The sequence below is a fragment of the Sorex fumeus genome, unplaced genomic scaffold (genome assembly GCF_029834395.1).
Source record: "Sorex fumeus unplaced genomic scaffold, SorFum_2.1 ptg000183l, whole genome shotgun sequence".
Classification (NCBI taxonomy): domain Eukaryota; kingdom Metazoa; phylum Chordata; class Mammalia; order Eulipotyphla; family Soricidae; genus Sorex; species Sorex fumeus.
Genome location: NW_026606240.1, coordinates 4,459,852 through 4,482,987, shown reverse-complemented (window position 1 = coordinate 4,482,987; position 23,136 = coordinate 4,459,852). Strand labels below are relative to the sequence as shown.

The 23,136-nt window shown below is 46.9% G+C and overlaps 1 protein-coding gene across 1 annotated transcript; it reads left to right on the top strand.

The window, feature by feature from the left end:
• Positions 1–19,305, top strand: NRBF2 (nuclear receptor binding factor 2). The gene is made up of 4 exons (XM_056107938.1): positions 1–192; positions 10,924–11,008; positions 14,622–14,662; positions 17,783–19,305. The coding sequence occupies exons 1-4, from the start codon at positions 163–165 to the stop codon at positions 18,503–18,505; spliced, it is 879 nt and encodes a 292-aa protein (XP_055963913.1). The 5' UTR covers positions 1–162; the 3' UTR covers positions 18,506–19,305.
• The last annotated feature ends 3,831 nt before the right edge of the window (positions 19,306–23,136 follow it).

Sequence of the window (23,136 nt, the reverse complement as noted above, 5' to 3'; positions counted from 1 at the left end):
CGCGGCGCGAGGCGGAAGTGGCGCGGCCGCTGCTCCCGGCGCCGAGAGGGGCCGCCGCGAGCCCCGCGCCGCGCCTCCCCGCCGCCACCTCCATGTGCCCCGGCGCCGCCGCCGCCGCCGCCGCCGCTCGCCGTCCGCAGGCCTCCGCGGGCCCCGGGGCCTATGGAGGTGATGGACGGACCCCTCAACCTGGTGAGCGCCCGCGCCGAGCGCCCGCGCCTCGGAGTCGCCGCGCGTCTCCCGCGCGCTGCTCGCCCCGTCCGGGCCCGCGGCGAGCTGGGCGGGGGAGGGGGGAAGGGGCCGAGACGCGGGGCCGGGGGTGCCCGGGCGCGCGGGCCCCCGTCGGGGCTCGGGGCTGCTCGCGCGCCCCCCGGCCGGGCCGGGGAAACGCCCCCCGCGCCGCGTCCCCCTCGGCGCCGCGCCGCGCCGTCGAGGTCCGGGCGCCCGGGAGGACGAGCGACTCGGGCCCGGGGCTTCGCGGCTTCGCGGCCCGTCGGGGCCGGCGCCCTCGGGTCCGCGCGGGTCCGAGACGCGCCCGACGGGCCGCCGACGTTCCTCGGGCGCTCGCCAGCCGCGCCCCCGGGCGGGGACTCGGGGGCCGAGGGGGTCCGCGGGCCGGCCCTCGGCGGGGAGTCCGGGCCGCCGCCGCCGCCGCCGCCGCTCGGGAGCCGGGCCGGGCAGGAAGCCGTCGGGCGCGCGCGGGAGCGGGAGCGGGAGCGCCCGAGCCCGACGCGGCTGCTCGGCGGCCGGGCCCCTCGCCTCGGACTCTGCGTCGGCCGCCGAGTCGCTGCGTGACCTTGGCCGCTCGCGAGGGCCCGGCCGCGCGGCTGCGGGCGGGCGGGCGCGCGGGGGTCGGGGGAGGCAGCGGCGCGTTCCAGGGGTGGGCCGGGCCGCGGCCGAACGGGCGCCCGAGTCCCCCAGGTGCGGCGGAGGAGAGTCGCCGGGCGTCGAGGCGCGGTCGGTGTCCAAGCGCCGTTGGCGGCGTCTGCTCCCCGGAGCGGAGCGCGGGCCGATTCGGGGCAGCCGCGCTGGGCTTGGGCTCGGGGTGGGGCGGCTGCTTCCCGCGAGGGGCCGAGCTTCGGCGGCGCCGAGGGAGCCCGAGCCGCGGGGGAGACCGCGTCCCGCTGGCGTCTGGGGCCTGCACGCTCGCGCTTCGGGGCTCTCCTCCGGCCCCCGCGTCAGTTTCGAGTCTCACTTGTGGAATACAGGCCGGCTTGAGCCCGAAAGGGTTCCGGAGACCCAGAACTGTGGCTCCTGAGTGGTGGCCGAGAGGTCAGTTGCCCTGGGACGGGGCCCTTCTCCCGGCCTCCGGCCCTCGGACGCCCTCGGACGCCCCCCTTGCCCAGTTGGTGGAGTCAGCCCTGCCTCGGTGGAGAGGGCTGTTCACACGGAAGAACTAAACGGAGTTGCGCGTTTTAGGAAACTGAGGGAAACCGGGATTTCCTTGTTTTTAAGAGAGAGCTTGCAAAGACCTCGACTTGATACCGACACTTCTCAGGGCTGTTTGGAGAACAGTCAGAAGCCACCGGGCTTCAAGGTTCGAGCGTTCGTGCAAAAGGACCGTGGAATCGATTGCGGTTCGCTTCACTTTGACGATCAGCGTGACCCTGCCAAGTACCCCACTACGCTGAGTGACTCGGGAGGAAAGTTCAGCGTTACAGCAGAAACGCTAGTTTAGGAAGAAACCGGTTAAAAAGTGTAACACCAGCTGAGAGGATTTCGAAGTCTTGCGAAGCGTGAATCCGTGATCTTGTCATGAAGTTTAGGCGGCCAAGTATCAGAAATTTGGCATCTTGAGTTCTTTAAATCATTTTAAACGGGAAGATTTGTCTTCTGGCCAGAATGTAACTACGGACCAGATATTAGCATTTACTCGAACAGTTCTAATTTGTTTCCACTCAGTTTAGGAACCTGGCAAGCTACCGAGAGTATTCGATATGCCAGACACAGTAACAACAAAGTCTCCAATGGAGACGTTACTGGGCCCGCTCGAGCAAATCGACGATCAACGGGAGGGCCTTTACCTTTACCTTTACCAGTTTAGGAAGGGTGGGATTTTTAGTGAAAGACTGTGTCTTCTATGGCGTCTCCAGCTTTACCGTTGACCCACATCTCTCACAAGCATTTCCTAGTGACATGTATGGTTTAGTACAAGATCATTGTACTTTGATTCGTTTCTAGACTTAAATCATACCTTCAGAATATCTTTGGAGTTTGTTAAGAACTGCAAGCCGGGGCTGGAGGGTAGCACAACGGGTGGGGTGTTTGCCTTGTACACGGCCGAGGCGCGTTCCATTCCCAGCATCCCATATGGTCCCCCAGCACTGCCAGGAGTGATTCCTGAGTGCAAAGCCAGGAAGGAGTAACCCCCATGCATCACCGCGTGTGACCCAAGAAACCAAAAAAAAAAAAAGATCCCCCCCCCCAAAAAAAAAGGCATGCCAGTTTTACAGATAAATAAGCTAGAGAAATTACTTAGATCAGTGACTCGGATCACCACCGTTAATGGATTATATCTTAATTTAGATGGAGTGAAGAGGCTTGGGGCCACACCCAGCATTTTTCAGGGCTTCCTTATGGTGGGCTCGAGAACCATATGGGTGTCAGAGAGTGAAACCCGGGTTGGCTGTGAGTAGGACTAGAACCTTCTCCACTGTTCTGTCCCTCCAGCCCTAGAGTTTTTTGTTTTATGGGCCATACCCAGCTGCTCTGAGCTTTCTCCGGGGCTCTGCTCATGGATCGTGTCAGGTGGTGCTGGGGATCAAACCCTGGGTTGGCCTTGTGCAAGGCCTTACTCATTGCACTGCCTTGCCATTCCCATTTTGATACCATTTTCTAGCGATGTTTCTACTTCAGTATACTCATTTTTATTTCAATGAAATAAAATACTCATTGAAATAAATTCATTTCAATGAAATAAAATATTCAATGAAATAAATTCATTTTTATTTCAATGAAACAAAATATGCAATGAAATATTTCTTAGTAATGTTCAAGGATCTGTTTGTTACCTGTATAGAACTCTAGGCTTTGTGTCAGCATTTTGTGCTTTTGCTCTATTTCACATTTTTAAAAATGTGGCTTTTGGGGCCAGAGAGATAGTACAGTGGGTAGGGTGCTTGCCTTGTGTGCTTGCCTTGCATGCGGCCAATCTGGGTTCAGTTCCCAGCACCATGTGTGGTCTTCCTTCTCTCCAAGGATGATCCCTAAGCACAGAACTAGGAGTAAGCCCTGAGCACTGCCAGATGTGGCTCAGAAACAAACAAAAATCATTTTGCAAGGGAGTCTAATAGAGATTTGCTGGGATCCAACAGGACTGTTCTTGGCAGTGCCAGAGTGAGACCAGGCTGTGCTGGTAAATCAGCCTGACATTTTTTAAGGTAAATCTGTTTTCAAACTAGGCTGAGCTTATTGAAAACACTTTAGAGAAAGATGGTAGAACAATAAGGTTAGCAGTATCCAATAATTGCTAGTGCTGAACTTGGCATCAGGCACTTTACGTGTATTATTTATTTTGTTCTGTTAGCTGTAAGAACTCTCCCATTTTAGGGGTGAAGATTGTGGTGTAGGTGAAGATAGGGGTATAGATTAAGTGGTGATAGTGGGATCTGAAAGCAAGATTTCAAATATTGAACTCATGGACCCTTATTAGCAACAGACTGTAGCAGTGAATCCATTGCCAGGCTCCTACTGTGTGATTTAAAATTTTTTTTTTAAATTGTAGCACTGTCCTCCCATTGTTCATCGAGTTGCTCGACCGGGCCCAGTAACTTCTCCATTGTGAGACTTGTTACTGTGCTTGGCATATCGAATACGTCATGGGGAGCTTTCCAGGCTTTGCCGTGTGGGCGAGATACTCTTGGTAGCTTGCTGCTCTCGCTAAATATCTTTTTTTTATTTTATTGAATCACCTTGAGAAATACAGTTACAAAGTTGTTCATGATTGGAGTTCAGTCATACAATGTTCCACACCTATCCCTTCATCAGTATATATTTCCAAATGTTCCCAGCCACCCACCTACTCCTTCCCGCCCCAGTCTGCCTATATATTTAGTTAAAAAAATGCAATTTAGGGCCTGAGAGAGAGTACAGTGTTTAAGGTGATTGCTTTGCACATGGCGGACCCCTGTTAGATCTCCCACATCATATGGTCCTCTGAGCCCTTCCGGAGCACAGCCTATAGCATAGCCCTTACTGTCCCCACCTACCTTGAAATATTTTGATGTGACCTCCAGTTCTTTCATTGTCTTACTGATTGGGGGGGGGTGGTGGTGTTCATTCCTGACATGTTGCTTATTTTTATTTGTTGTCTTTTTGCTGATTTAATTTCACAGCATACTAATTTCATTTTTTGTTTTTTTTGGACCATACCCAGTGGTGCTCAGGATTTTTCCAGACTCTGCACTTAGGGATCACTCCTGGTTGACTCAGGAAATCATATGGGTTGTCAGAGAGTGAACCCAGGTCAGCACTGCAGTACCCCTTAAGGTACGATTTGAATTTAGGCAGGCAAGCTCTAACAGATTTTGCCCTTGCTGAGTGTTGAAAAACGTACGAACTGTGCATATGCATACATACCTACATACCCACATACACACATGTATACATTTATATATGTATACGTATACATGTACGTGTGTGTGTGTGTGTGTGTGTGTGTGTAGTTTTGGGGTAACACCTGGCAGTATTCAGGGCTTATTCTTGACTTTGTACTCAGGGATCACTACTTGTAGGCTTGGGGACTATGGGAGGTGCTGGGTTCTAGTTTCTTTTTCTGAAGTGTGTCCGTGAAGCAGCAGCTCCATAATGTTTCCTTGCTGTAATCACTTGCTTTTTTGAATTCCATTTATTAAGCCTCCTATTTAAATTCTATGCTCCAACACAACTGGGAGTCAGGTGGTTCATGTACCTAATCTTAATCTTTACAAATCTAACACCGCACAACCATGTTTGTACCCACCTCCCTCCCTGGAACTGGTACATATGTGTGTGTATTCCCTGCAGTGTGGGGGGCCTCCTCCACAACTTGTGTATTTTTTTTAAACTTTTTATTATTAGTGAGACATCTTGACGTACAGTTGTAGACTTACAGATTTTTGTGCTTGGGTTTCATTTATACAATGATCAAATACCCATTCCTCCACCAGTGCCCATTTCTCACCACCACTTGTGTATTTTTGAAGTAGGGTGTCTGATCACTGGTACCATAAAACCTAAAGTAGGCCTTTTTTTTTTCTTCTTTTTGGGTGACACCCGGCTATTCTCAGGTGTTACTCCTGGCTCTGCACTCCAGAATCACCCTTGGCGGTGCTTGGGGGACCATATGGGATGCTGGGAATTGAACCTGGGTTGGCCGCATGCAAGGCAAATGCCCTACCATTTGTGCTATCTCTCCAGCTCCCAGGCCCGTGTTTTTAAGTGAACTGTAACTCCTGTATCGACAGTATGATTGGAGATTGGACTTACTGTGGGGAGGTTTTAGAGGAGCCAGGAAAGCCTTGAGGTCCTGTTCTCCCATTTGGGAATAGTTTTGTTCTTAGGTATTCCAAAAACAATTTAATCTCTTATTGTGGAGCATGGAGTGTAAATAGGAGACTTTATACATGTAATTCAAAGAAGCAAGTGATTATAGCAGGGAAACAGATCATGAGGACAGTGCTTTGAAAAAAGCAAACCCAGAGAGCATTTCATTTCTGTTTCTTAAGGTGTGTCCGTGAAGCAGCAGTTTCAGCTTCTTTCCAGTTTGAAGATCAAATTGAAGAGAATTTGATTCTGTTCAGACAGAATACTGGTTGAGCCTGCAGTGTTTAAGCAGAGCTCCAGGTGATTTATATCCCTGTTTAAAGCTCTTGATAAGAACGGATTTGATCCATTGCACTCATTTTACCAGTGAGGAAAATAACTCTGCAAGGATAAGTAATTTGGTTTAGTGGGACAACAGGATTAGAGACTAGAGACACAGTTTCTCTTTTTGGGAGGTGGATGTTGCACATTTGTTAGTGGAGGGCTCAGGCTGAGGGATCCATGAGCATGGAGTGCAGGGGGTTGAACCCGTGCTGGACACATGCAAAGCTAGTGCTCCAACTGCTGTACTATCTTCCACCCCTAGACCCCCATTTGACGAGAGCTTGGGTGTGCACTGTGCAGTAGCCTAGTATTTTTTGTGCCAGGGTTTCCCAAATGTTTGTCTGAAGAACTGAGATTCTCCAGGTGGCTGGTGGTTCCGGGTGAGGGCCCGAGGATGTGGTGCTGCTTGGGGCTTGCCACTGGAAATTACCTCGACTATCCTAGAGGTGCTCAGGGTCCTCCAGGGGTGCATCTGGTGATGCGTTAGGCATCATTGCCAGGGATGGAAGCAGAGTCAGCCACCTGCAAAGCGTACACCTTAATCATTTTTCTCTCACCTGCAAGGCATGTGCCATAACTACTTGCCTATCTTTGGCCTTGTGCCACCCACAGTGGTGAGGTGCTTTGCATCTCTAGACTTGTCTCTTATGTGGGACTTCTTTCAAGTTTAGAACGTAAAGGCACGTGTAGATGTATTCTTGTCATTCATCCCCTCTCCTTCAAATCTTTGATTGTGCGCTGTTTACACTATCAGAGGTTCATATACTATCAGAACACAATCCTTAGATAAATGTTGATCATAACTGCTTGTGTATGAATTTTATGTGAATTCTTTTCTTAAGAGACTTACCATTTTTGTGCACTAGATGATTTTCTTGTGTTCAGAACATATGCTTTGATTTATCCAGGATTCTGTGATTAAATTAATTTTAAGTGCACCCCTCTTCCCCCTTTTGTTGTTACTCAATATTATTTTCAGGAATGAATGGAGACTTAGAGAAGATGTGTTTAATGACTGTTTGAACAGTAAGAAGAAACAACTGAAAAGGATGTCTTGCTTTGCCCCTCTCAGAGAGCCCGGCAAGCTACTGAGAGTATCTTGCCCACATGGTGGAGCCTGGCGAGCTCCCCGTGATGTATTCCATATGCCAAACACAGTGACAACAAAGTCTCACAATGGAGACGTTACTGCCTGCTCGAGCAAATCAGTGAACAACGGGAGGATAGTGCTACAGTGCTATAGGAATAGAAGGAAAACATGAGTATCCCACATTTGTGAGAGAACCACTTTCTGCTTTTGTCTCTGACATTTTATACTGAGTATGATTTGCAAACAGGACCTGTCAAGATTATTTCTAATTTTGATTGTGAAAGGGAGATACCAGTGCATTTTCTATAACATTGAAGAGAAATCACTGATGATAGTGAATAATAACAATGTGTGCATATTCGTCTGCCACTGACCCAAGGACCCTTCTTTCTCCCTAAAAAAATCCTTACAGCTCTGTTGACCTATCTCAGGGTTGTTCCTTTTACAGAGGGTCTCATCTCATACTTCATTTCTTTATACACGTGAGCAGGCCCATCTGTTTTTTTTTTTTTTTTTTTGACTCACTTCACTTAGTATAACAACCTCAATTCTATCCACATTGAAACAAGTCTTGTTTTTGGGGGGGTGTGGGCCGGACTGGAGGGCTGTCTTTGGGAGCTCTGTGCTTCAGGGAACCGTATGAGGTGGCGGGGATTGAATCTGAGTAAGCCGCATGCAAGTGCAAGACCTTAGCCTCTGTGCTGTCTTTCCTGATCTGTCCTCGTAGCTGAGGGGTTTTCCTTTGTGCATATTAGACCATTCGTGTGCTGTTGGACATGGGGGTTTGCAGGTCTTGACGGTTGTGAATAAAGCAGCAAATGCAGTGTGTATCTGTTCTTTCACATGAATGTTTTTGTATTCCTTATTGTGTCGGAGCCACACCTGGCTTGGGTTACTCTGCACTGGGTCACTTCTAGTGGTGCTTGGACCATATGGGATCCTGGGAATTAAACTCAGGTTGGCTGCGTGCATAGCATGTGCCTTTCACGCTGCCCACTGTGCTGTCTCTGGCCCCTGTTTTTTGTATTCTTGGGGTAGATGCCCAGGAGTGGAATTGTGGGGTGATAGATGAGCTCCTGTGGGGAGTCTCCAGACTGTTTTCCGAAGAGGCTGGACCAGGCAACAATCTAGAGTCCAACCAGCAATGAGGAAGAATTCTTTTCCATCACTGCCCTGCCAGCACTTATTTCTATCCTGCTTTTTTTGTTTTGGGGCCACACTTCTGCCTCTGCACTTGGGTTCATTCCTGGCCAAGGACAGGGGTGCGTTGTGGGGGAAGGGACGTGTGCAGAGGGATGGACGGATGGATGGACAGACATCATGGAGTGCAGGGGGTTGAGCCCGTGTTGGGGTTGGTCCATAGGATGGACGGCCACGGGGACTCCTATGGGATGTCTGAGGCCAGCCCAGGTCTAGGTGCTCTTCCTGCTGCACTATCACCTTATTTCTTTATTTCTTACTTTTTGTTCCACCATTCAAGGTCATTCTGAGGTGATAATCTCCTTGTTTTGATTTATATTTTGCTCATGATTACGTGTTTTCATATGCCTATTATGTTTGAGGAAGTTTCTGTTTATCTGCTCTTCCCATTTTTTGGATGAGTTTGTTGCAGTGCTTGTCACTTGGTTACCTACAAAGATTAGTTCACAGCAGCAGGCAGAGCGCGCGCTCTCTCTCTCAGTTATGTAGGAGTGCTGCTATTTGGTCCGCCATTGATTAAGCTGATGGAATTGGGCATGAACTCCACATGACTTTTTTATTTTATTGTGTCACCGTGAGATAGAGTCACAGAGCTTTCATGGTTGAGCTTCAGCCACATAATGATGGAACACCCATCCCTCCGCCAGCGCACACTCCACCACCGATGTCCCCAGCATCCCCCCATCCCAGTCCTTACCCTGCCTCTGCGGCAGCCAATTTCCCCAGTACTCTCGCTCTAATTTTGGGCTTATGTGTTGCTGGAATTTTCCCACCACCGTTCAAGCCTCCCTGCCAGGGCCAGTTACTAGCTCGTTTGTTTTCCGTTGCTCATTTTGAGCATCATGAGAACTTGCGTGGCCGTGATTGTAGATGTAGGTTTCTAGATTGTGAATGGTTGGGTGCCAGAGACATCTGTGTATGGCGCTGATCCATTTTGGGATTCAGTTGGGAGTCCCTGGGCCAGGGCTGCTGGTGCTAAGATGGCGCCCAGAGGCAACTTGTGGGCCTGACAGCCTGTCTGCTGGGTGGGCGGGGACCTGGGGAGGGACAGCCCAGCTCCCAGATCCTCAGGCAGAGCTCTCTTTAGCGGTTCACCCTTAAGGTCTGTTCGTATTGAAGGTACACTGTAAGAGGGCACCCACCAGTGAAGTTATTCGAATTGTGTGGGAGAGGGATGCTGGGAATCGAACCCGGCCGTGTGCAAGGCAAACGCCCTACGCGCTGTGCTATCGCTTCAGCCTCTCTTACTGTATTTTTTAAAGTTCTGCTGGTCGCTGCTCTAGGTGATAAGGGGGGCGGTGGCGAGGAGGGCCTGCTGAGTATTGGGGCAGGGAAGAGACGCAAAATGTGCTTGGGAGTTGCTCCCAGCAGTGCTGGAAGGGACTCCAGGGAGTCAACCCAGGGCTTTCGCAGGTGAAGTGTGCACTGCAGCCTTTTGAATTATCTTCCTAGCATTCTGTTTATGTGTTTTTTCTTTTATTCAGGTTTGGGGTCACACCTAGTAATGCTCAGGGGTTACTGCTGGCTCTGCACTCAGGAATCAGTCACACTTGGCTATGCTTAGGGGCCACATAAGATACTGGGGATTGAACCCAGTCACTTCATCAAGGCAGGTGCCCTACCCACTGTACTGTGCTCTGGCCCCAAAGCTTATACTTTTAATGAAAAGTTACAGACTCGTGAAAGTTTACAAAATAATTGTTGAAAGGTTATTGAAAGTTGAGAAAATACTGCATTCTTTTTTTATAACTCTTGGTTAATCTCTGAAGACTTGAAAATTGAGGCACGAAAATGCTTGATGTTAACTTTGAATGGCTTATTAGTAAAGTTTTGAGACATGATTTGTCAGTCTTTTCAGATTCTGTGGTTCAGTACCCATTAGGTGTGCCCAGTTGTAGTGTCTTAATGGTTCGGGTTATTGGGGTGAGGCGCTGCCACGCAGTACTTAGGGGGCCTTTCCTGGTGATACTGAGCCATAAACTTAGCCGACCAGGGTTTTTGGTTCAGTACTAGTGCCTGTGGATTTAGTGTCGGGAGTGTGTCTCTGTGGGGGTGTGGGACGGGGTGTGGGGGATTGTTCCCGAATCACACCTGGCATTGCTCTGGAACCAGTGATCCAGGTTGGACGTACATTATTAACCCTGTGCTCCAGAACTTGACTGGTTTGATTTGTGACAAAAAACAGCGTTATCTTGAGGCAAGGGGGTGGTAGGGTAGGGCATTTGCTTTACACACACACACACACACACACACACACACACACACACACACACACAGAAGCCAGAAAAAAAACCTGAACAGCAGGGTAGGGCATTTGTCTCTCTCTCTCTCTCTCTTACACACACACACACACACACACACACACACACACACCCAAAAAACCCCCAGAACAGCAAGGTAGGGCATTTACACCTTACCACCCACCCACATACACAACAAAACAGCTTTGTCTTGAAACTTTTTCAGAGCCAAGGATGTAACGTAGTGGTAAAACATATATTTGGGGGAGTATGAAGACCTGGATTCAGTTCCCAGCACTAAAATGAAATTTATTATTTTGAGGGCCACACCCAGTGGTGTTCAGGGCTTCTGGCTTTGCTCAAGGATCACTCCTGGCTGGACTTGGGACCATGTGGGGCAGGGGACCAAACCCGAGTTGGACATGTGTAAGGCTTACTTGCTGTACTATCTCTCTGGCCCCCAAAATAGATATTTGGGTTTGTTTTTATGATCATGTTTGTTTACTATCCGTGATTTAGAAGAACTATGGAATGCTTGTTTCCTAGGCTCATCAGCAGAGCAGACAAGCAGATCGTTTATTAGCTGCAGGGAAATACGAAGAGGCTATTTCTTGTCATAAAAAGGCTGCTGGTGAGTATTCTTTTAAAGAAATTCCAAGTCTAACTGGAAAGCATTTCTTTCGCCCAGTGTTTCTCAACACACTAATAATGATTAGGGTCACACTAATGCTGATAAGTTGTTACCCATGTTCATAAGGATGACACTGTTAATCTACTGGAAAAAATCTACTTGAATTCATTTTTCAAGTGAGTTTGCATTTCCCAGTTTTGCCCATCCTTATCTTTTTAACCAAGAAGATTATATTGCTACGTTGATCATTGATTTTGGGGTATAGCTTTCTGAGTCCGAGGATCCCTTAATGGTCAGAATGGTGTGTGAATTTTAAAGTGCTTAGCCATTTTAGGTTTATTGGAAATAGTTCTAGCCACTTCATTTTTATTGAGTTTGCTTTCTAAAATGCTAAACTGCCAGGTTGGTTTAAACTGTTTCTGTGGTCTTACTTTAGCTTATCGTCTAAGTATTTCATCTGTAAACTGAACACATAGATTCTGTTGTATCACGTTGCTCGTAGTTTTCTTTTTACGTTCACTGTTAAGGCACTGCGACTTACAAAATTGTTCACGATAGTTTCATTGTTCCGAACCATCATCATCGTCAGCTTCCTTGCACCAGTATTCCCAGGTTCCGTCCTCCTCCCAGGTAATAGTTTTCTTTGAAGAATGCAGATGCAGGATTACTGGCCTTTTATGCCAGGAAAAATTCTAGTCGTTGTTTTCAAATATTTTTCATTGAAGTAGAGCTTTTCCTAGTTAGGGCTGAACACAGGGGAGGGACTCTAGAGATCTTTCTCCTTCAGTTTTTGGTTCACGCTGGTCAATACTCGGGACTTTTCTCCTGGCTCTGCACTCGGGGGCCACTCAGTGGGGCTTGGGGGACCAAATCGTGGGGATCCAACCCAGGCCACCTGTGTGCAAGATAAGCCTTTGACCTCTGTCCTATTGCTCTGGCCCCAGCATCTGTTTTCTGGATCAGTTGAGATAGGAAGTTACTAAGGAAAGAGCTGCCTAAATTTGGCAGGAGATACAGAAAAGGAGGGATCTGTTTTTCCACACTGTGTTCAGCAGGAAAAGTTCAAGAAGCCACACACTCCCGACGATTCAGCATTGTGAGAGAAAGTCTCTTGGCTTGGGGCTACAGGGATAGTACAGTGGCTTGCACATGGCCAGCCCTTATTTGATTCCCGCCCGGTCTAGTTCCGCAATCCCCTCTAGGAGATTTCTCAGAGCAGAGCCAACAGTAAGCGCTGGTGTGCCAGGCATGACCCAGAACCCGAAAGCAGCAGAAGTTTAATTGGGGAAGAACATTCTAGCCACTGACTGCTCAGAACTCAAAATGGACACCTCCCTCCAGAGAACTTAGAACTGAGCAGACCTCGACAGTGTTTGTATTTGGTTGAGAACGACTTGGATTGTCTCATGAAGTGGACATGAAAATGGTTAAGAGTCGATCTCTGTTGTGAAGATCTAGTGTCTTGCTGCATTTGCGTGAACACTTTGCACTTTGAATCTAAGTAGTTCAGATTTTGTTTATTTTCATTTGCGGTCAGTACCAACTTTAAATATTTTTGTTTCGTTATTGTTTGTTTTGGGGACACGTCCCTTGGTGCTTCGGGGTTACTCTTGGCTCTGCACGAGGGGCTCATTCCTGGTAGTGCTTTGTGGGGGTTGGGGAGACGCAGAATAAGGGACGTTGCGCTGAACCCGGCTGAGCTGCATGCAGGGCAAGCGCCTCCACTGTACTGACTCTCCAGCCCAAGGTACTGGTTTTAAAGTTAGACTTTGTAAATACAAATTGCAGTGTCTCTGAGTTCTTTGTCCTTTGGGAACTCACTGCCCTCCACTGTATGTTGCAGTTCTAAGTTCTCTGAAGGGAGGTGTCCATTTTTAAAAAACCGTTGGGTTTCCTAAGAAAGTGGATACAATGTAAAGAGTAGTCAGCTAGGCAAACACAGTGCAAGGGACATGCCGGTGGTTCGGACTCTTCAGGGCCTGAGCGGCATTGCCTCCTCATGTCCTCGGTCCACATTGACCTGGATGGCCAGCTGTCCGAATATTGCTGAGTTGTTCCCGGGACACCTTAGTACTGCTTGGGAGGTACCAAAACAACAAAGCAAGGAAACAAAGTGACCATGGGAATTATGGGCCAGACAGAGTTCAAAGGACTGGAGTGGCTCTTGGTTCAGTTCCTGGCACGTACTAAAGAAATGAGCCATTTGAGGTCAGATTCATAGTATAGTAGGAAAGGGTATTTGCTTTGCATGTGACTGACCCAGGTTCAATCCCAGGGATCCCATATGGTCCTCTGAGCATTTCTAGGAGTAACTTCTGAGTGCAGAACCAGAAGTAATCGCTGAGCATCACCAGATATGGCCCCGAAAGAAAACAAAAAAGAAAAGGATTTAATAGATAATAATAATACCAATCTTACTATAAAATGACCTATAGGGGTACATAAAATGTAATTTAAATAAGGAAATATATAGAAAAAATGGGGATGAACAGGAATTAAAGTTGATAAAAGTACCAAGAGTTCTTACAGATGTCATAGAACTCTTAACTTTAAGCTTTCCAATAGCTGAGTTTGATAACTATGGATTTTTTCCAGGGACTATTTAAGATCAGAGTAATTAATTTGATTACTCAGAAAATAATCCTGGTATTAGAAAGAAGTTATTATCAGTCACTTATGCTCTTCATAAGTGCCATATTGCTCTATCCAGCTTAAAATATGTCAGTAGTATATCGTAGCTAAGAAACAGTTCAATGAAATTAGTTCTCTACTAGGGCTTGAGTGATAATATAGAGGCGAGGGCATTTGCCTTGCACATAGCTAACCCAGTTTTGATCCCCAGCCCCCAGATGGTCCTTTGAGCCTGCCAGGAGTGATCCCTGAGTGCAGAGCCATGAGTAAGCCCTGAGCACAGGGAGATGTGGCCGTAAAACAAAAAATAGTCCAGGTGGTCATGTATGTAAAGTCACATGGAAATAATAAATCCCTTGGTGTTTTTGCCAACATAGTAATAAGGTGTTTTGTTCGCTTTTGGTTTTTGGGCCACACCCAGAAGTGCTTAGGGGTTATACCTGACTCTGCACTCAGAAATTACTGGCGCTGCTCAGGGGACCATATGGGATGCTGGGAACTGAACCTGGGTCGGCAGTGAGCAAGGCATGTTCCATGCCGACTGTACTGTTGCTCCGCCCCAATGAGTAATAGGGTTTTATTTCTATTCATTTTTTTTCTAAGTAGGCTATTATTCATTAATTATAAAATCTTTTGTTTGTGATTCTGGGATCAAATATAGAGACTTGATGGAAACATCCACACTGGGATATATTGCAATATATCCCGACCACAATATGTAGAAGTTTTGAGGAATGAATCCTTCCGAGAAGGAATAGGAAATAACTTAATTTGATTGCCTTTAGCATCAGTTTTGGGAAAGTTCAGAATCCTCTGTAGAAATGTTCAGTTTCTTTTCAGGAACAGGATAACTGTAGTAGAATTGCTTACAAGATGAGTTCTCTTTGTCATAGGAGTATTAAAACTCTTCCTTTGCCCTGTTAGTTACATCAATTATGTTACTCATTTATGTACCTGCTTTTTTTTCCCCCCAAAAAACCAGCATATCTTTCTGAAGCCATGAAGCTGACACAGTCTGAACAGGTGAGACACTTTCTTAATGTCTGTGGAGAATTAAATTGTATATAAAATAAAGGGCTGGAGCGATAGCACAGCGGGTAGGGCGTTCGCCTTACAAGCGGCCAACATGGCCGACCCGAGTTCGATTCCTCCGCCCCTCTCGGAGAGCCCGGCAAGCTACCAAGAGTATTCGATATGCCAGACACAGTAACAACAAAGTCTCCAATGGAGACGTTACTGGGCCCGCTCGAGCAAATCGACGAACAACGGGAGGGCCTTTACCTTTACCTTATAAAATAAAGAGCCATGTCCTTCTCAACGCTAGTAAAAAAATACAGCAGCCACCAATTTGTCGTTTGTTATAACAACGTTAATGAGGCAGAAATTTTCTTGGCAGGAGAAAATTTACACATTAGACTTACTGTTGTGTCTAAGCTGTCCCAAGTTAAGGTGAGTGTGGTGTTTATGTGTCCTTTGATCAGACTCTTCTTGCTGTGAAACCTTGTATGCCAAGATAGCCTCTATCCTGGTTGCTGGAGTAAGTGGGTAGGAAAATGAATGAATGAGTACCAAATGCACGGTAGCCCTGTCCTCCCGTTGATCGTCGATTTGCTCGAGCGGGTCCAGTAACGTCTCCATTGTGAGACTTGTTGTTACTGTGTCTGGCATATCGAGTACGTCACGGGGAGCTTGCCAGGCTTTGCCGTGTGGTAGCCTGCCGGGCTCTCCGAGAGGGGCGAATCCATTGGCTCTGTTGTGCAATGGATAGCGCATTGGAATACTAAATACCGGATTAATTTTTGGGTTCAAGTAGTGCTAGAGTGCAGGACCATGCAGTAGCAGGAATTGATCCGCAGGTATTAGCATGCCAGCCGTTTGTGCTCTCTCCCCAACCCCACAAATTATTGTTTAATATCAGAAGTATTTGGGGTCTTTTGTTTATTCAGTTTCTTAGAGTTTTTGGGTTCTGTTTGGTGATGCAGGGTTTGCTCCTGGCTCTGCACTCAGGAATTACTCCTGGAGGTGCTTAAAGGAGTGTATAGGATGCCAGAAATCGAAGCTGGTCAGCTGAATGCAAGGCAAGCACCTTATCTGCTGTACTATCTCTCCAGCCCTGGGTCTTTTCTTTTAAAATCGCTTTTGTGGGAGGCTGGAGAAATAGCACAGCGGGTAGCGGGGTTGCCTTGTGTGCAGCGATGACCCAGGTTCGATTCCCAGCATCCCATATGGTCCCCTGAGCAACGCCAGGAGTAATTACTGTGCAACACTGGGTGTGTCCCAAAAAGAAAAAAAACTGCTTTTGTGACAAGAAATCTGCCACAAGAACCTTGAACTATTGCATCAGTTGGGCTGTGGTTTTAAGATTTCATTATATATAGTTTTAAGCTGCAGTTTTCGAGAACCTGTGATGATAAGTGAAGATGTACTGTATAAAATGGGGTAGAGGTACAGAGGTTAAGGTATTTCTTAGCACATGACTGACCCTCCCCTCCCCCCAGCACTTGATCCCCAGCACTGCGTGTGGTCTTTCAGCACCGCCAGTAGTGATCCTTGAACACAGTTAGAAGTAGGTCCGGAGTACTGCTGGCTATTACCCCTCCCCCCCAAAAGTCGCAGTAAATAATAGTAAAAGGGAGAGAGTAGAGTTCTTCAGGAAGGTCACTAATTTTAAAGAAAGAACTGCTGTTGATAGCTTGCAGAATCTTTTTTTCCCCCCCTTTTTGGGTCACACCAGCGATGCTCTGGAATTACTCCTGGCTCTGCACTCAGGGCTTATACTCCATGGGGTCCCCGCCTGGGGGACCATATGTGATGCCAGGGAGTGAACCTGGGTCGCCTGCTTACGAGGCAAACTCCCTGCCCACTGTACTATCACTCCGGCTCTAGAATCTTTTACTCGTGATTATAATCTCAGATTTCTAAGTGTTCTGTGGAAGCTGCACTGAGCGTCTTGCTAGACACATTGGCTCACTGTAAGTAAGCAGGCTTGGTCAAGAGGAAACTAGTTGTACTTTCCTGGACTTGCCATTTGAATCTAAATGGTTTCCCACCTGAATGGCTCCCCAATTTTCCCAAGTGTCTAAAAAATTCTGCAACTTAATTTTTATCCAGTGACTTTAAAAGCTCTTGGAACTGGGAGAGAGAATCCAGTGGCTAGGATGCATGCAGAGCCAACTTGGGTTTGATCCTTGGCACCTCATATAGTCCTCTGAGCCTGGCGAGCAGTGATTAGGTATCAGTGCATGTTCCTTTGGTTAGAGAGTTGCTAATGTTAGCCACCTAGTACAGATGTGTATTGTATGTCTAAATACTCTGTTAACCATTTTGTTGTTGTTTTGGGACAAAACCCAGGGCCGTGAGTTGCTGGAGGTTGAACCTTGGTCTCCCACATTAAAGCATTTGCTCAGCCTGTTGAATTATCTCTTCAGCCCAGGAAAATTTTTTAGCTAGCTGAAAAATTACAAAGGCGGGTTTTGTGATCTTTATTTGATTGATTGATTGATTTTTTGCTTTTTGCGTCACACCTGGCGGTGCACAGGGGTTACTCCTGGTTCTGTGCTCAGGACTTACTCCTGGCGGTGCTTTGGGCGACCATATGGGATGCTGGGAATCGAACCCGGCCCGGCCCCAAGCAAGGCAGATGCCCTCCGCACTGTGCTATCGCTCCAGCCTCAGGTTTTGTGATCTTTAAGCTGAGTGCAGATGGCAATGCAGAAGGATCAGACACGTTCAAAAAAAGCCTGATTAGGGGAATAGGACTCCCGATTTTCTGATTGGTGTTTTGTTTAGGAATAAAATAAAAATAAATAACAATACTATCTAAGAAACAAACAAGTTTGTAAGTGCCTACGGAGAGGCAGGCTGTGGGGGAGGAGGGCAGGAAGGAAACTGGGGGCTTTGTGGTGGGGAGGGGAGGTGATGGAACATTGTATGACCGAGACCCAGTCGTGAACAACTTTGTAACGACCTTACGGTGATTCAGTGAAAGGAAAATCTTTTTAAAGTTTTTCAAGAGAAGCCTAGTTGTTTTGGATAATTTTGGAAGGTTTCTTGAGTTCGAAACAGAGTATGTCAAGTTTAAGTTCTTGGGTTGCCTAGGAAGAGATTTCAAGTGCTAAATGGACCTTTCCTTCTCCGTCACAGGCTCATTTGTCACTGGAACTGCAAAGAGACAGTCACATGAAGCAGCTGCTCCTCATCCAGGAGCGGTGGAAGAGGGCAAAGCGGGAGGAGAGGTTGAAAGCTCAGCAGAGCACAGACAAGGAAGCAGGTGCCCACCTTCAGGTAGCTCCCAAGCCTGCCGCGGAGGATGCGGATGGCCGGAGTTCCCTTCTGTTCCAGAACAGCCCTTCTGCTGAGAAACGCCCTCCCGAAATCCAGGGGGTCTTTGACAGGGATCCAGACACTCTGCTGTTCTTACTGCAGCAGAAGAATGAGCCGAAGGAGCCCTGCATCGGGAGCAAAGCCCCGAAAGATGATAAAACGATAATAGAAGAGCAGGCAACCAAAATTGCAGATTTGAAGAGGCACGTGGAATTCCTTGTGGCCGAGAATGAAAGGTTAAAGAAAGAAAACAAACAGCTAAGGGCTGAAAAGGCCAGACTTCTAAAAAGTCCTCTGGAAAAGGAATTAGAGGTCGATGCTGATTTTGTAGAAAAGTCAGAGCTCTGGAGCTTGCCACCACATTCAGAAGCTGCTGCAGCCTCCTCAACCTGGCAGAAGTTCGCAGCAAACACGGGGAAAGCCAAGGACATTCCAATACCCAATCTTCCTCCCTTGGATTTTCCATCTCCAGAACTTCCCATCATGGAGCTATCTGAGGATATTCTTAAGGGATTCATGAATAATTACGACGAAAGGCCATAGGAGATGTGAGAAGATGGAAACACGGAAGCACAGGTTCTCCAGAGGAGGGGGACAGGAAAACCACGGGCAGGAGGAATCCCAGAGATGCTTCATCACCTGGAGTGCGTGGAAAAGGCTTTGCCAGGACTTGGAAAACAGTCACTGTGAAATACGTTGCATATCTGATTTACTGACTAGAGCTAATGATTCCAGACTTGGCAGACACTAAACTCTTGGAGGTTCACTTTCTCCTGATACGAACCAGTGGCTGCCTGAAATAATTTTTCAAGCAACAATGATTTTTTCTTATATTCAGGGTTAAAATGTATAAAAGTATGTTATGTGTAATTAATCTGTAATGCCATAAATGATAATGCAAAACCTAAAAAAAAGCATGGTGGCTCTTGCAACTGCCTTGTATTCGAAACATGCTTTCTATCATGCATCGTTGACTGTAAGCATTTTGTTATGCACATTTTGTTTGTTTAATGAGGTGTGTAAGATGCCTTTCTAGATGAAACTGTGTGCCACACTTTGCACTACTCATAACATAATGATAACCTCAAGACTATCAGGAGAAATATTTAAATTTCCATTTTATGAAGAAAGGAACCAAATTATTAGTTATGCTTTTAAAAAATTACCAGTTTACATAATTAATCAGGGTGCATTTTAAGTTCTAACTTTCTTGTTTATTGTATACCGCATCATTTGAAAATACCAAGGAAAGAATCCTTTTGTTTTTAATGATGCATGAGTGGAAGTAATGCTAGTTGGCAGTATTTGATTGTAAGAAATCAATAAAATAATTGTGTTTTATACTTTTGTTGAATGTGAGTAGTGGTTTCAAGAGCAAGGTTTGTGTGGATTCTGAGTTGGAATATTTGAATATGAATTTGAACAGTTTTGGTCATACGATTATTTTGACCAGATTCTATTAAAGATTTCTTCAGTGTTTTGTCGTCAGTTTCCCTACAACCAGGGTGAAAGAAACACAGAAGTTCTGAGGTTTAAATGTGTTCCCAACTATTAATGTAGCACATGGAAAGTGCTCAGGTGTCCGCTCTGCAGTTGGGTTCTTTCGCAGGAGTATGAAGATTTCAGCAAAATCTGGTACAAACCACTGGGTTTGTTTAAAGCGCGAACTTTATCATTTAAAGTTATGGGGGTGACAACAAGATGAATTAACAACACCACATCGCCTCCCAAGGGTGCCAGGGACAATTTGGGTAGGGCTTGGGCTGAATTGTTCTTGATTCGAATGAGCTGAGTGGCCACACAGTCACATTTTCCCAGTCTCATTTTGCTGTGAGGCCCGTATTTTATTCCAGGCATTGGGAGAAAACAAAGCTTAGACCGACAAGTGTGTGCCCAGAGCAAACTATTACCAAAGGCATACTTCTCTCTCCTGTTCTCCTTTTGCTTTGGGGGCACCACCTGGTAGTGCTTGAGGTCCAATCCCCAAAGTGTGAAGCCTGCACTTCAGCCCACCACGCAGTGTCTGAGAGACAGCTCAGTGGGCTCATATTCTGCACAGTTTGATAGCTATTTTACAGACCTCACATTGTTTTCCTTTTGCTTTGAAGCTTTGATTTTGTGCTACTCGGTATTGTCCAATCCCTCTAAGTTTTGAATGTGTTCGTAAGATGTTTGTACTTTTGAACCAGGATGACACAATCTGCTTGAAGCATTCTACCACTCCTTCATATTATATACCCACCCCCCGAAAAAACCCTTGTTTTCCTCAGTTGCAGGAGCTGTCCTCCAGGCACATGGCCCATCTGAAGGGACTTAAAGAAAAACTTGCTTCTACAATTAAGCAAGTGCAGGAAGTTTAGCTGCGTCTTGGCCTTCATTACTCAGTTGTAGCCTCTTGCTATTCAATCTGGATAACTAGACAGAGAGATGTTAAATCTCAGAAAGCTTGAGGCTGGACCAACAGGACAGCCGGCAGGGAGCTTGCCTTGCAGAGGCCGGCCTGAGTTTGATCCCTGCCATCCCATACAGATCTTGATTACTGCCTAGAGTAATTCCTGAGTGTAGAGCCCCCAAGGATCACTGTGTGTGGCCCCAAACCTAAACACCCCCCCCCCCCCCCCCACCGCCCTAAGGAGCTTAGGAAGCTTATCCCGAGTTCTCATTTCAAATTTGACATGGGACAACGAAAACACATTTTTTTTTTTTTTTCAGAAAGTAGCATGTAATCCTTGGGATTGTTACACTATCATTTGGCACAAGTATTCACTCCCTACAAACCAAGTAAGAGAAAAACATTTTCAGAAGTTCTAAGCTAGTGTTTTATCAGGGTTATTGAAACAAAGCACTTTATATCTAGATAAGTCAGTTCAAAATGTTGAAAATCTTCCTGCATGTAACAGACCTCTAGGTATTCTGTTATGTTTTGTCATTTCTAGGCTTTAGTATGCGTGTTTTTCATTTTTATTTTGGCTTTGTACAGGGCTGGAGCAATAGCACAGCGGTAGGGCATTTGCCTTGCACACGGTGGACTGGGGCCGACCCGGGTTCGATTCCTCTGCCCCTCTCGGAGAGCCCGGCAAGCTACCCAGAGTTATCTCGCCCGCACGGCAAAGCCTGGCAACCTCCCCGTGGCATATTCAGTACGCCAAACAGTAACAAGTCTCACAATGGAGAAGTTAACTGGGCCCGCTCGAGCAAATTTATGGCCAACCAAACGGGAGGACAGTGCTACAGTGCTGCTTGGTCACTCCTGGTAGTCTCAGGGGACCATATGGAATGCTGAGGATCAAACCCTGGTCATTTGTGTGCAAGGCAAGAACTGTACCTGCTGTATTATCACCTCACCCCACCTGGGACCTGTATTCTATTTAGTATGAGGAAGATAGTGTATGAATTACGTGATATTTTATACTAGAGACTTGAGAAGTAACCCTGAGTTTATTTTAGTCAATTTTCCTATGTGCCAAGAGACTTGGTCAGATTTTTCAGATACACATGGTTCTTTCTTGTTTAATATTTGGGCCACCCGTGCTCAGGGGTTGCTGGTGGCAGTTCCTGGGGCTTGGCCATAAGAAAGGCCAACTGAACCCCTTAACCCCTGTACCTTCCTTGTAAGAATTTTGTGGAGCCAGGGATTAAGCCCAAGGCCTCACATAGACAAGGCGAGTGTACTTCCCAAGAAGTTGGGAGAACACACGGTAAAAGTTGTTAACCCCTCACTAATGAAAAGCCTAACGTCCATTTTCTATACTACTGACAGAAGGGAAGGGTTTTTTGGTTTTGGGGCCACACCCTGTGATGGTCAAGATTTACTACTGGTCAGTAAATGTACAGCTGCTGTACTAGCGCTGCGGCTCTAAGGTTACTCATTTTTATGGGACCACACCCAGGGGCTGAGTTGGGTGAGGGGTGGGCGGCAAGGAGGATATTCTGTGCTGAATCATCAGGTCAGTCACGTGCAAGGAAAGTGCCCTATCAGCTGTATTACTGTTCGCACCCCTTGAAGCAAAAGTTTTTTGGTTTTCTTTTTTTGCTTTTTGGGTCACACCTGACAATGCTCAGGACTTACTCCTGCCGTGCTTGGGGGACCATATGGGATGCTGGAAAGCGAACCCGGGTTGGCAGCATGCAAGGCAAACGCCCTACCGCTGTGCTATCACTCCAGCCCCCGAAGCAAAAGTTTTTATTGCAAGAAATTTAAACGTGAGTAGAGAATTTCATAGGTGTTCAACAGAGAACATGAACTTCTCCATAAGGAAAAAAAGCCCTAAAGTTACTGGAAACTTTTGTGTTTGGGGGCCACACCTGACGGTGCTCAGGGCTTCCTCCTGGCTCTGCACTCAGGCATCACTCCTGGTGGGTTTGGGGGACTCTAGGAGATGCTGGGGATTGAGCCCAGGTTGGCAGACGTGACATCGGTGCCCTACACACTGTACCATTGCTCCGGCACCTCAAATTATTTTTAAAGGTGAAGATAGTATCTTGTCAGTCTGCTATTATGTTTATATGGCATATTTGGAGTCAGGACAGTTACTGCAAGAAGAGCTATTATAGAATTATTTGAGGCAGGCGATATATACAAAGATCAAATGTGATCTTCATGGTTTTGTCATGAACCAAACGTAGCCTGACTGGAGACATCTGTGGGAGCAAATGGCATGGCTTCAGTGGCAGTCAGGTTTTCATGATCATGGCTGACCAACAGTGCCATCTAGTGGGTGGTGAGGAACTTGTTCTTTTTATTGCGTGAGTTAAGCAAAAACTTTTACTTGCATATTTGGACACCCTGTTCTCATCCGATTGGTTTATGGGCTAAGTCTACAGTGGAATCTGAATGCAGGTACCAAATATTTAATGAAAACCACTAGTGTAGACTTTGAAGCATTAGTGGGTAAGAGCAGTGCTTCTCAATCTCCCTTACCTTCATTTCTGTTGTGTGCTGACCCCAGCTGCTTGACCCCCTAGTCCCAAGTGATGTCACCCTTCCCTCTGCCATCTACACCATTTTCTATATTTGCTGCTTTATCTATTTCTTAAAGGATCATGCAACAACTTTACAAGGCCGGACCCAAGGCAAATAAATGTGTTACAGCTCTTCATTCTGTACATTTGCTGGCACAAGGTTTCCTGGGGTAGTACTTTCTATTACCAGTGCCAGATACATACTGAGCTTT